This window comes from Lolium rigidum, chromosome 5 (assembly GCF_022539505.1).
Source record: "Lolium rigidum isolate FL_2022 chromosome 5, APGP_CSIRO_Lrig_0.1, whole genome shotgun sequence".
Taxonomy (NCBI): Eukaryota; Viridiplantae; Streptophyta; class Magnoliopsida; order Poales; family Poaceae; genus Lolium; species Lolium rigidum.
Genome location: NC_061512.1, coordinates 134,315,036 through 134,329,818, shown reverse-complemented (window position 1 = coordinate 134,329,818; position 14,783 = coordinate 134,315,036). Strand labels below are relative to the sequence as shown.

At 44.3% G+C, this 14,783-nt stretch overlaps 2 protein-coding genes across 2 annotated transcripts; both read right to left on the bottom strand.

The window, feature by feature from the left end:
* Positions 1-2,582: 2,582 nt before the first annotated feature.
* Positions 2,583-6,609, bottom strand: LOC124653802 (LOB domain-containing protein 12-like). The gene is made up of 2 exons (XM_047192869.1): positions 6,552-6,609; positions 2,583-3,819 (listed from the first exon to the last, which is right to left on the bottom strand). The coding sequence occupies exon 2, from the start codon at positions 3,258-3,260 to the stop codon at positions 2,727-2,729; it is 534 nt and encodes a 177-aa protein (XP_047048825.1). The 5' UTR covers positions 3,261-3,819; positions 6,552-6,609; the 3' UTR covers positions 2,583-2,726.
* Positions 6,220-9,636, bottom strand: LOC124656447 (protein DOUBLE-STRAND BREAK FORMATION-like). Its single transcript, XM_047195189.1, has 5 exons — positions 9,612-9,636; positions 9,123-9,520; positions 8,335-8,478; positions 7,039-7,171; positions 6,220-6,810 (listed from the first exon to the last, which is right to left on the bottom strand). The coding sequence occupies exons 1-5, from the start codon at positions 9,634-9,636 to the stop codon at positions 6,635-6,637; spliced, it is 876 nt and encodes a 291-aa protein (XP_047051145.1). The 3' UTR covers positions 6,220-6,634.
* Positions 9,637-14,783: the final 5,147 nt, after the last annotated feature.

Here is a 14,783-nt window from a genome sequence, read left to right as displayed (position 1 = left end):
GAGCCCTACAACTATCAACTATGGCCTCTCAGAAAACAAAAGGTCAGATCCCCTAAAAAAAGGTAAGATGGCCTAAGAAAAACTATGGCAATCATACGTACTGCTACTGAAGAAGAACATTATAATCAGTGTAATCGAAATCCTCTGCCATGTGCATTTCACCGGGAACAAGAGAAAGGATAAGTGATAATGAGTGGGAGATGGGGTAAGGTTTTTTTTAAACAGAAGGCCCTCGGCCCGGCTTTATATATAATAATATAAGGCCCTCATGGCAAAGAAATTGTCACGTAATACAATAACAAGTCTGAGACCGATCCCACCAACACCAACTAAGGCACAAATCCGAACAAGCGCCTCTGGGGCACACCACACTAGGAAAAGGAAAAAACAGATAGATAGCTAGGACGTCTCATGTGTCGCTGCAGTCCTCGTCCTCGCAGGTAGCCGCCTAAGCTCTCCCAACGCCTCGTCCAGAAGCTCCCTGTCCGGTTGTCTGACTAGAACCCTCCAGCTCTGCATGTGTATAGACATCAAGAACAAAGCATCAGCCGAATGAGCAATGACCTTCCCCTCTAGAGCTAGCTTGTTGCGTGTAGGGCAAAGCGTCCAACCTAGCGCCGCAAAGGCATACCAAGCTAACCTACGTAAGGGCCCCGACAGGCCTTGCACTAAGGCGACGAAATCGCCGACCCCTGTCGGATTCCAGGTGCATGAGAGGAGTTCCCTAACTCCTGCCCATAAAAATTTCGCGAGGTGGCAGTTGAAGAAAATGTGGTCGCAATCCTCCAACATACCACACAACGCGCAGCTCCCGTCGGAGGGGCCATGTCTCTTGGCCACCTGTTCCGCAAACGGAAGCCTCCCCCTAATGAGCTACCAAAGGAACACTCTAATCTTCGGGGGAACCCTAGTAGCCCACACCTCCTTGAAGAACGTGACAGTCGCCCCTTGCGACAAGCGTAGGTAAAGGGAGTGAGTGGAGAAAACCCCGGACGGCTCCAAGGCCCACGTGACCTGGTCCTCCCCCATGGAGTGCGGATGAAGATCGAAAATCCTGCAAAGATTCTCCCATTCAACCATCTCCGCCGTGCCAAAGGTACGCCGGAACCTAATGTGCCACCCCCCCCTTCCGCCATGACCGCAGCCACAGTGGCGAAGTGATTATCACAGCAAGCGAAGAGGTGTGGAAACGACAGGTGGAGAGGGGCCCTCCCCGTCCACCAGTCCAACCAGAAATACGGTCGCCTCCCATCGTGGACGAGATGCTTAGCCCCAAGGTTGAAGTACCATTTGAGCTTCTGTAATGTATTCCAGAATTGGGACCCTCTAGTTGGTACCAAAGGGGAGAACAAGTCATTATTGTCCAGGTGGGGTAGTTCCATGATCTTAAGCCAACATGAAAAGATGAAACAGAGGTTGATGATCTCGAACAACACCTACTCATCCAAGATGTTTGATATGATACTATTTTTAACCGATGTGTTCAGCTGTCGAATTATGTATTGAAGGAGGAGACACGTATGTCTGCAAAAAGCCAAAAACTCCACCGAGATGTGTTGATAATGTAAGCAGCACTGTGGGGTCTAGCTACAGCTGATCCTTTGTTTGTCCTAGATTGACACTTGATGCATGCATGCATACCTTGACAACTAATATCATAACTAATGCAATCATCTGTAAATAGTGAAAGAACTTCATCTCCATCAATCATGTCTAACCTATCAGTCGAATCATTTTTAGAAACCATTTATAGAGTGTTCATCGAGCAAAATACTTTAAAACTCATTCTTTTCCTGATGAAAGACAGAGATCAGAAATCATTAGGTTTTGTCTGCATTGGTGACACGCGGCACTCAACCACTCAGAGCTATATAAGATCCAACTATTATCATAATGTTTGTAGTTAACAAGCCATATCTGACAGTTCAAGTGTTAGTGAAGCCAGGTAAGTGCTTGCTCAGACAGGACACATGTCTTGTGCAGAGAGATTAGGAATCTAGTAGGTCAGGTCTTCCATTAGAAAGCATTAATTAGTTCTACCTTGGGATGCTTTATGTCGTGATGCGCACGAACAAACTATTTGGATCCTACTGTACCATGTGTGTGAAGCCAAATGCGCTTCACATCTTCCACAAACAACAATATCTGCAGGCAAAACGGCACTCCTGATACATGATGTGTGGAAATAAGCCTCAACTAACTGAACTTTGTGGTTCAGAAGACCACTCAGTTTTTTTTCCTTCGTGGTCCATGAACAGATATAGAGACTATGCAATGCATGAAAATGTGTCCCAACTGACTGTCTACATCTTATGTTCTTATGATGCAGAGGTCGGCATGTTTTGTCGCCCAATGTATAAAAAGCATAGGAGTTTTTGTCTTCGTGATCCATGAACAGAAAAAATGGAGATACTATAGTGTGCCCCAACTGACTGTGATGCAGAGGCCGGCATGTTTTCTCGTCCAATGTGTAAAGAACATGAGAATTTTTGCCTTCTTGACTCATGAACAGAAATGGAGATAGTATGCAATGCATGAACATGAGGCCCAGCTGATCGTGTGCGTTTTACGAAGGCCAGGAGGTCCTCTTGTCCAATGTCTAGAAAAACTATCCCCCAATTAAATCAACTTTCTTCTCAATTTCCCAATTCTCAGAAAATTACAGAAGCAGAGAAAACATTTTATGAATCAAAGCAGGAACACTAGACAATTATCACACATAATGATCATGTCCATAGGGACTCTTTCTTAAGGCACGCCTCCTGCAGCAGCAGCGTGCTCATCAGATCATTCTGCATGACGAGGCTACTGTACACCTTGTCATCATCGTCCATCTGCATTAGCTGCTGCTGCTCCGGACGCTGCTGAAGCTCTTGCAGATGGAATGCAGCGCCGGGAGATGGGTGGTGGATGCGCTGGAGGATCTCGACCTGTGCGACAGCGAGCTGCGCCTGGAGCTGGGCGACCTGCTGCTGGAGGTAGGAGATGGCGCCAGCGCAGCCGTAGACAGGGTCGCGCATCCTCGCCGTGGCCTCATACACAAGGCTGCTCACTGCGTCAGCCCGCTGCGCAACCGGGAGCTCCTGTAGCATCTTGCTGACGTTGCTAGCACCGAAGACCCGATGCACGGTGGCAAACCGATGCGGGTCCTCCGGTGGGAAGTAGGGCGCGAACACGCAGTCCCTAGCGCACCGCCGCCGCAGAAGCTTGCAGGAGGCACATGGGGTGGCGCTGCTGCTCCCGCTCTGAACTCCGGCCATGGCAGCGTGTGACTGTGTGTTACCTCTTAGTTACGAGCTAGGAGAAGAGAAGAGAGAGCAACTGATGGAGCTGGTTGCAAAGCTAAAGGGAAGGGGGAGGGTGATGGGTGCAGAGCTTAGCCTTTTTATAGAGGAAACAAGGCAGCCAGGATGATGGAGGCTAAGCTAGGTGTCAATGGGATTACGGTGGAGCTAAATCGTTACTAATTGCAACCTAATTAATTAGTCAGGACAAACAAACAAGCAAACAAACTAGCGTGATAGATTAGTTTAGTGGTGATGTTATGCTAATTAATCAGCGTTGTTTTCTTGCTTGCTGGAGTATCTTTGAATGGGCGTAGCCATGTACCTACTGGTAATGCATGCAGTGTGTGTAAAGTCTTCCTGCCTTGTTTGTCTCTACTTAGCAGCCAAGGTTGATTAATTAGCTATAGTACAAGAATCTATATATGCATCACCCAATGGTCGTTATGGTCTGGAAAAATTCTGCTTACCTTTCACTTCACGCGGCACCGTCACACTTGGCTAGCTGTACAATCTGCAGCTGGATCATTTGACCCTGCATGCACGCACGTTCAGAGTTGACCATTGAGATGAGACACTCATGATTAATTAGCTTTGCTGATCTGATCCTTCTGACGAACGCTGTTACATGTGTACTTGTTAAATTAGCATAGCTTCCCAGTAGCATCAATGAGGGAAGATCGAACTTAACCCTAATTATGCATTAATTGCACACAGTACTACTAGTGCTTAATTTCGTAGCTAGCTAGAGATGAGTAAATTAATTAAGTCAAGTTTGGAAATGGAGGGGCTCGACATGGATGTCTGTTTCACTCCTCTACAGATTGCTGATACTTCTATGTACAAGCTTCAATCAATCTTCAATGCTAATGAACTGGAGTACACTGCTAATCAAATATACGTGAGAAAATAACAGATACTGGTGTATTTGTTTATCCCATGTGCATATTAAATCATGTCAAGATCAGGAAGAAGCCTGACACGTATGTACACATCAAGCGGACAACGAGATTGGGGATTTGTCCTCCACCAGAGCAGTATTACATCATCGTATAGAAGCATATTCAATAAATGTCAATTATAGTATGCTAGCTACAGACAAGTATCCGTAATGTGTCGCGCTAGTCATCAGGAGGTGACATGTGGTATATCACGTACGTACATGCACCCATGCGGCCATGTCTAACGCCATTAAGGTCTCGTACCAACTTGTGATGCAGACTCTGCAACCACATCCTACCGCTAATCCAGATTTGTTTCCAGTGTGGATGACAGGACAAATTCATGCTGGAGCAACACTACAAGAAGCATAGTTTGCCTCAAACAACAAAAATGGCCTCAACAAAAAACAAGATGCGTAGTAGACTACTGGTATCAATATGTCAAACATGAACAGAAGAAAAAGGAGCATGTTCTTTCTCGTCTACTGCAACGTCTCCCTTTCTCATGGCATAGGGAAAAGGGGCATTTGAAACTACCAGTCCCGGAGGAGGCAGGATTTCTAAAGTTGTTGCGGTGCGTGCATGCACATGCACGTTGCTATCGAAACCCAAAAGGTCTCAGGGCATTCGTGTTTTTCACCGCTAAACAATTAAGCTGCCGACAATGTTTCACCGCTAAGCTAACTCCAAGAAACCATTGCAACTGAAGTCTTCATCGTGGTTCAGACTTAATTTCAAAGTCCAAGTGCCAAATGGATCTTCTCATGCTTTGGTAAATTCAATTGACTAAGCGCATGCTTACCCACATGGCCACATTGCAGACTGTAGGCTTATTTACCTCGTGTGCTCTTATACCGCACTCTATCTACCCTGGTAATTTTCCAGCACTAAAAACCCAAAGTGTAGTACAAAAGAAACTAACTTTCTTAACGCGCTGGAACATGCAACAGACATCTTCTTTCCCCAACACGACGACTTGTTCCCACCCCATCCCATCTAAACGCCTCCAATAGGATAGAGCCTGCTTTACTAGAAAGAAAAACGAACAGAGGCTCCCAAGATTCTACTTATCAGGATGGACCTGGACCACTAGCTAATTCACGTTAGTTTCTGTTCTGTGCCCATGTGCTCTGGGGTCAAACTTCATAGTTGGGTTTAACCGACACTGCCACATGTTAAGTGCTTGACGTTCCAAGGTAACTCACATGCTTACTCCTGACTTGTCACTACCAACCTTCTAGGTTTTAGTGTGTTCCCAAGAGATTTTTTTTTTTCCTATTCTGAATTCTATAAGGTAAAGTGTCCTATTGCTCAACGAAACGTAGCTAATGCCATGTCTTAGGACTGTCTTGTTCTATTCTGCACAGTAGCACCTCCCCAAGAAACAAAATGTGAAATATTTTGCTATGGAATTATCTCAAAAGAAAAGACAGCACATCATAGCAGATTAGCAATACACTGCAAATATGGCACTAGCACGGAGGTCAAAAGAAACATAATCATTATGTCAGATCCAAATAATCGTCCCTGATCTGGATATCAAATCTAAGTGCGAAAAAACCTCACCTAATTGAACTTGATATAATCGAGATATTAAGCAGCTACATTGTCAAGATGATGAAGCAGAATTTTACATGGTTATTGGTTAAGCTTGCTTAATCATATCATATCGAGCAGTAGCCAATCGGCAAAAGAAATTATAGTGCCATATGCAGTTAAATATATTATGGTGAATAATATGTAAGCTGACAGAAATATCCTATTTTCGTGGCATTGCCTGTTATTGGACGTCCAGTTGAATTGAGAGGTGGTTGCCTACTCGTTGGTATTTTCATTACCAGAATCCAATGCTCTCAAGTGGGCATGATACTTATGGATGGCAGGTGTTCAGTTACACATGGCATGGTAAAAGAGATGGTAAAACAGGAGTTCCACACAGCACATGCATGATACTAAAGAAAATGAACATGACTGTCGTGCACATGCTACCAATAGAAACCCAACATATCGATCTTACATAATCAGACGTATGACGTAACATAGTTATCTTAGAGAGAGAAAGTTCAAAGTGGTCTTCTTTTGATCAAAGCACTAATCATTGCAATCTGAGAAGGAGCCACATATAGAGGTATGGATGTACTCAAAGAAGGAAAGTTAATGATGGAAGAGAATATCCCCAGCTATCGAAGTACTCCGTAAAGATCCAATCCATAAGTGAGATGAAATGAAATATATAGCGATGGTACGTGTTGCAGATACTCAATAGATACTAGACCGAGAAGTTCAAAGTACGGCAGAAAAGTAAAACAAATGCATGAAAATTCACCTCTTGTATCAAAATGGCTTGGAAGAAAGATCAAGCCACTCTTCTCGGTCTTGGGGGAGAAGTCACACTGATAATGCTTGAAATTAGACATCTTCTAAGTTCCTCTTGCGGCTACAGAGTAGTTTTTGTGTATTCCTTGTTTTGATCCCTAACCTAAACATCATGTTTCCTGGTAACTTCGGTTTTTCTGAGTGTAAATTGCACTTTTCACTAATGCTTGGAGCTTTCCTTTTCATGTATTCAGCAGATTGTGCCTGAACTGTCAAAGCACAAGCATCAGTATTGAAATTTGGAATTCCCAAGTTTCAAATATCAAATAGAAGACTCACTGTCCTAACTTGAAACAAATAAACCACAAGTCGTCAGATTATGTTACTACAATGAATAAACGTGTAGTAACGCTTCCTATTTAATTCATTTCCCCAATCAAAGCAGGATCAGCTTCTTAACATGTAATTTACACTTTCCATGGCATTACAGAACTAACCAGAACGCTGTCCAGATAATGACTTGGCCAAGTTTTGGAGTCCTCTTATATCATTGATCTTGCTCTTCTTCAGAATTGGATTAGTGGAGTCCAAGGTGCTGGAATGATTGTGAACAAGAGCATTTGCAAAAGCCTAAAAGTACATAAAGGAGTAAGAATTAAGAAATACGGAGTATAACATATGAGATGCTGAGACTAACAATATAATCAGGGGTTCATAAAAGATAGTTACAGTTCAAGCAGCAGAATGTACTCCAGCAAAGAAAAGTAGATAACCTGACTGAGCTGATCGCATTAACATGATAAATGTAACAGTCACAAATAGCCTTTATGAAACAGTATCCAGTGTTAGCTGATCGACCATTCAGAGACTAAACAACCCAGGCCAACGTTGGTCTCCAGAATGATCGATATTTATCTGTGCTCAGTTGTCCAAAGCACAAAAACACAAAAACACCAATGTAAGTAGCACACGGTCATCAAACACCTGTCATCACTTCGTTCAAGTATGTGCTAAGAGGAATGCTCTTCCATTCGAATCAGTTGGTAGGTCTCAGTTCAACGTTAAACTACTCTTGGGATATTGAAATGTTCAAGATTAAGAGTAAGGCAGCATGAAATTACTATCTCCTAGGAAATTTATTTCAAGCATTATTTCTACCAGAATTAAGTCATCAGTTTTTGTCATGTCAAAGTACAACATGACCAGTTTCATTTCAGAGTAAAATAATAATACTTATAAGATGGCCTCAGTTTAAATTAAGTTTAAAAGCTACTGTACATAACAATGTAAAATAGATAAGAGAAGAATGCAGATAAACATCTGCTAGCCCTTCATGGATTAGGCTACAGAACCTACTGTATGATTTATAAGCCGCTACAAGTGGTCCACTTCTTTGAACTATCACAATATTAATGATTCATATTCTTCACCAACATCCTGGACCATTAGTAGTACCAGCACATGATGCTTGAAAGTGCAAGCATAGTAACTCTGGATTATCTCTTTTGAACAATGCTAGAACAAACGCCCAGTTATGAAGCATGAGTAAGGCTGACCCGCATAGGGGCTGGGTTTTGAACGAAATTTGGGCCTAATGACATTCAACTATCGCCTAACTGCAATATGGATAAGTCATTTTAATTGGGTAGGGCAATAAGTTATAACCGTATAAAGAAGAATCACCAATATGATGAAGATAGTATGGAAGCAATACCAGTATCTGAGTATATGTTCAAGCACAAACCAATGTAAGACAAGTGGAGACATAATACAGATCAATCAGACTGGATTACCTTGGAAGCAATGGCGTAGAATCCATTATCAAGAGAGTCCTGCGCAAAGGTTAACCATTCTTCATGTGATACATGCAGATGTGGGTCGTCGGAGTACTTGGCCTCTCGCAGAAGCAGCGCTTCATATCTCGTAGCAAGGCAGCTCTACCAGTAAAAGTTAACAGGATTAGTGAAGTGACAGAGAACAACAATAAACATACGCGTTTGCCATCGACTCATCCGGAGCTAAGATGTCACTCTGAACTCTCAAGAAATAATAATAATGAACACATCATGATTAATAAATGCTCTGTGATGGTTTCTCTATACTGAAGAGAAGCACTGAAACTGCATCACAAATATAACCGTGAAACCGACAGAGAACAACACGAAACATAGCCGTTTAGCATAGACTCATCCAAGGAGCTAAGATGTCACTCTGAAATCTCAAGAAAAAATAATAATGAACACATCATGATTGATAAATGCTCTGTGATGGTTTCTCTATACTGAACAGAGCACTGAAACTGCATCACAAATATAACCGTGAAACCGCATCCCAATTCACACATATACCGCAGCCACAACACGCTACTATACTAAACCGAAGGGTTGAAGCTGCATTACCACTCACACATGCCGCGGGACTCTTCTATACTGAAATCAAGCACTGATACTGCACCCCAAAATCGAACCCTGAAACTGCACCCAAATTTCTATACTGAACTGAAGCACTGAAGATGCACCCCCAAATATTCGAACCTTAGAGCGAGAATCTCACTTACGCAATGTGAACAATTGGTCCTCACCTCGACATCGCCCGCGAGGGCGAAGGCGCGCGCGAAGAAATCGGCGACGGAGAGCCTCGCCCCGACCTCCTCAGCAGCGGCCGCAGCGAACGCCTCGGTCGAGCGCTCCCGTAGCATTCGCCGTGCTTCCGAGCGCGTTGCTAGCATGGCGGCCACGTCTCCGCCGCTGGAGAGCGCCGCCTCAAGTACCCGCAGCTCATCGTCCCCAAACCTGCGCGGTCGACGCGGGGAGGGACTGAAATGGGAGGTTCTAGAAGCTGGCGAGGGGAGGGATGGGGCGTTTGTGTGCGCGAACCTGCGGCGGGAGAGGCGGGAGGCGAAGAGAGAGAGGGCGTCGGTGATGGCGCCGCCGCCGTCCCGCTCGTGGGCGGCCGCCCTCGCGGCTCCGCTGCCATTCGCTGTACTCCGGTGGTTTGATTTGATTTCAAGTTCAGGCCGATATTCGGCTTGTGCTTTCTCGCTTGCTTTCTAGAGGCTACGGGCCTGTACATGAGGTGGGCGGAATCAGGCCCATAGACCCGTTATGTTTTTTAACAATTACCGGTTTATCATGTTGGTTTTTTGCTGCGTCTCCCATCTTCTACACTACTTAAAAAGGAGGAATATGTTCCCTATTCTGCCACTACGACCAACCCCTTCGTCGTTCGACCTAGCCTCCGTCGTCCCGCAAGCGCCAAACTGGGCCAAGCCCAATGCCACTATCCTCCGCATCCACTCCACCCGCAACACCCGCTCCGGCTCGACCACTCACGGACGCCGCCCCAAACTACGACGAGATCCGGAGGGACGCCGCCCGGGCGACAACGCGATCCGGAGGGAAGACCCCTAAACTGCCGAGCCCGTAGTGGGGCTGTGTCGCCGCGTGCTCTCCGAGGAGTCGTCATCCATCGCATCCTCGAAGCTAGGCGCCGACGGGCTCCGACGGTCCGGATCGACCTCTCCCCAGTCTGCTCGTCGCGGCGGCGCAGGTACAGCCCCTCCATCCGTCTGTCTCATCCTCCTAACCACCCACGTGAATCCCATCTCTCCCGTGGCACCCCATCCCCACCTCACTCGCCCTCACCCATCTCATCTCCCAGGTGGAAGAAATTGACCGGAGTTAGGTGAGGAGAGAGGAACCCGAAGAGGGCGAGTGGCGGCCTCACATCCTCCACCACACGGATCCATCCTCCCCGCACGGATCCGGCCGTCACCATCTCCCCCTCGGTTGTTCTTCGTCCACATCACGTCTCGGTGACATGGAGGCCCGACGCCCTTCCCGGATCGCGAGCAAGAGCGTTGCCAGGTCGCCCGAGTCCTTCTCTCACGAGCGCATGGGCTCCAGGCTCCTCCCGGCTGCGTGGAGGACGGCGATAGGCCGCTCGGATCGTGCCAACGAAGCTCCGCTCGAAACTGGCCACGACTCCATGCTATTCGTTGCCATGATCGACATCGGTGCTCAGAATGCTGGGAAAGGAGGGTTCTATCTCGGACCGCAAGTGCCCGACTCTAGCAAACAGCTCGACTAAGATTCCCTTGCGTAGGTTCGAGACCCTATTTTGTTCTCACATAATCTCTCTTTGCGAGGTGTTGGTTGTTTCAAGACTCAAGCATGAAAATGTCATACGGCTCTTGCTGTGTTGTAAGGTGAACCCATGTTCTTGCTTACGAGTATGCGACAAGGTTTACACACTAAGATCATTCTACTTTCATAGACTCTTAGTGTGTTGCATTCGCGACGAAGCTTTCGACCTCAAATTGCATAACACTTGTTGAGATAAGATGTCACTTATAGTTGGCTATGTGTGATGGAAAAATTCAGAAATGTATTTGTGCTAAAAACCTAGCTAATTACAAAAATACACCTTCTGGAAAGCAATGGCTTGAAAGAGTTGTGTTTGTAGTATGATATACTCTAAAAAAATGCTAGAGTGAATGCGAATACTTCGTCCTTAGTCCTAACTATTAGTAGCATATGATGGTTGGAGTAGAGTATGGGCTTTGCATGCATGTCGCAAACTCATGTTATAATTTGTAATTCGGTGGAATCATCTCTTATTCCTTTTAATGCGTAAATGTATCTATACCTAGCACCCAAAAATCTCGGGGAAAGATTCAGTTTTTATCATGCATGTACGGGTCATTCGATGCATAGAATAAATATTTTTGTATTGTGCATATAGGATTCATAGATCACATAGTGAAGTGCATCCGTCAAAATCATGTGATGATAGCCCTTTTCCATGTATAAGTTTACGTTATTCGAATTGAAAAATAGCCTACATGAGATGTGTAACTAGAGTTAACTTGGTGCCCTTTTGTGCAGGCTTTTCTTTTAGGCATTTTCTCACATCAAAGATCATTTTCAGTGTCCTATGGATATAAGAATTGAAGCAAATCTCTGAAGGTTAACAACTTGCTGTAACTCCTTTCTACACATCGGCCAAAACTTCTGTACTGGTGATAAACTATCATGATGGAGCCAAGGTTCTTTGTATGAAATCTCAATTGTTATCGGATATCTGTATCATTGCGAATCTACGGCCATATCTTTCTAGCACGAAGCTAGGTGTATACGAGCTGGCGTGCAATTTTAATGGAGCGAGTTACCCAATTTCTTGACTTGGAGTTCTTTGATCCCGCCTCCTTATGTACCTTTTTCTTTGGTGCCTTCCACTCTTTGTTTGGCTTACGGTCACAACTCCTCACATCTCCTTTTTTTAGATAAAGGCTTAAGAGCGACTTTGAATTAACAAAGCTCTCAACCGGCGAGGACTACAAACACACGACACTAGGGATGTCGGTTTACAATGCAAACACAGAGAAAAACGACACCCAAAAACAAAAGAGAACACGACTACTGACAAAGCATCCCGTCATAAAGGTGTCGCCGGCACGAGCAAAGAAAGAAAGTTGAGTATCGGCTGGCAACTGCACACTTGCCCGGTCCCTACCCACGCAACTACATACGAGTCTGCGGGCCCTAGCTCCGGAGTAACCACGCAGACAAGGATTGCGAAGCGAACGACGAGAACTTCAGTAAGCAACGCCTTCAAGAAGGGGGCAGGCGACAGCGCTGACGCCCGTTCACTCGACCCAGCAAGGGTCCAATGTTCACCTTATGTACACATCCGACCAAGATAGGAGGGGCTGGGGAAGAGGAGCTTGGAGGGACGAGCTATAGGGTTTCGCCCACGGTCGCGCGGCGGGCGACCAACCAAAACAATCCTCCTCAAATCTCCTAGAACTAACTAACATGCTAATGCTTATTATTTACTGCAGTTCTACCATGTATGTTCGCGAGAGGCTTTTGGAGTGGCTTATAAATGATGATAAAATTTTATTTATCTATTCAAGCCCTCTGGCCGAGCCTGCCAGTAGTTTATCATTCTTATTCTCCGACCTATACATCGACTAACAGAAGTGTAGCATGTCAGGACATTTTCCAGAGCATGATGTCCCTTGTTCCTACAGCCATTATGAGTGGAGTGCAGAAGAAAAGATATGCTTTCTCACTTGCTAATGTCAATCAATATCTTTTCCATGGTAGAGAGTGCATATCCTTTCCCATAGTGCGGTTGAAGTGTGGTTCACTTATTGGCTGACCAGCGACAAAAGCTTTTCTCGAGCCAACCCGGGTCCACCCAAGCCATTCTTTTTGCCATTTGTTTTTGTCCAGCCAAAGCAGGTCCCTTGATCCTCTTGGGTGCACGTCGAGACAATGCTACATGGAAATGCAGTACTCAGAGCATTTTGTATTGTGTAGTGTTGCAGAATTATAGGCATGCCTTGCTTCTGTAATTTCCTGCCTTAGAGATCACTAAATAATTTGCTCCCACGTTGCCTACTGGATCCATCAACATCTTCATTTTTTTTCCGGACTGCATTTGGATTATTCCATCAATGATGAAACTCATGCTGCATGATCGAGTCAAGTGAATGGCAGGATTCTATTTCTTGAAACCACTAATTAAAGGTTGGTTCGAGTCAATGGTGGTTCTCTGTGATGTAGTTAAGTATGGAGCGTTATTGTGTCTTCCTATTCCTGTTCCCAGTAATGTTGTTAATCTGTGATTTTCATTTAAGATATATTGCTGTAGAGTAAAGCGCATGGAAATCTGGTTTTCCCACATTCACTTTTGTCAGTAAGATTGTGATGCTCCAAATCGCGATGCGTAGATTGTGCTTGAGCTTCAGCATTTACACATTTCTTTCGGCCTTTACACAGTTCATACGCTGAGCTATATGGTTTTATCACACCGACAGATTTGTGTGCTGGTTATTTTTATAGATGTATGCAAGTCATTCTTTCTAATGGAAATCAATGCGCTTAATGTCTTTGATGCAAGTTGATGGGATGTATTTTCAAAGAAGTAAAGCAGGCCTATAAATTTGCCGAAGAACATCTTGAAAATGGACCACGCTGCAAGTACTAAGAAAACTTGGACAATTTCTATCATGTAGATTCTCTGCATGTACTAATGTCCTTTGGGGATTGATCAGGGATGTGTTGGGTTGGAATATGCTGCTGGTTGTTTTATTATTCCCTGAGTTCCTCTGTTGGATTCATCGAAGTTTGTTTGCACATATGCCTTCTTCGATTTGCTATTTAGCGCTGAATGTATTTTACAATGGTTTCCTTTTTGGAACTACATGTTAATTCAACTACTAGCCTTCTTCGATTTGTTCATTGTTCATTAGGCAGTTGTACCACAGAAATTATAACTAAGCTTCTGTAAGTGTTTGTTGTCTAAACATAAGGTTCTGTCTTTCAGAATTGACGGACTATGCAGCATTAAAATAGACGTACATATGCTCCTTTAACATATGTTCTTGCTTCCATGCTTTGATGAAAGAGAGCGAGTCAAACCATTCTTCTATCTTGACGGCATCCAAACTCGTTCCACTAGAACCTTCGTGGAATTGCGATTTTGATTACGAGCCTGCAGATGAGAATACAGATACTGATGGCCAGGGCTCAACGGTAGAAGAAGAAGCCATATTTTTTTACAAGGAGTTATGAACTATGAAACTGGCTGATATTCAATTTTGGTATCTGTTTAATTATGCCGTGTCGCAACAACTGCGCGGTGGTTGTGAAGATTACTCTCACCAGACGCATGATGGATCCCATGTTGTTGTCATGAAAGTAGAAGCACGTGAAGGACACCCAAGACAACTGTGCTGAAATAATAAACATGATTGAAATGAATCAAAAATCTGCTAGTACATATGTTGTATGTATTATGAAAATAGTATCTATATAGAGGACAAAAATATTATAAGGCGTATAATTCTTCTTGAATTATGTGCGGCTTTCATTAAGCCAAATGGTCTCTCCTGGCTTTTCTGTGCTGATGCTTCCTTCAAACCTGATCAAGTCCCACCTAACATGTATGGATACAATTCTAGCAGTGTTGAAAAATCAAAGTGTGAGCATGGAGAAGCGGAGTAAGGAAATGGTGCCCCATTCCTGTAACATAGTTTGAGACATCTTGTCTCAGATTTGTTAAAATTAGATATCTTATGATAGCTTGAAACATGTTTGTCTCAAATTTGTCTAAATTAGATATTATCTGACTTGGAACATGTCTACAAATTATATTTTGATGCCCAATAGAGATTATGGATACTAGCAGGCCAGTTTCAACTCAGCATATTGTCTAAATTGATAATCAAAAC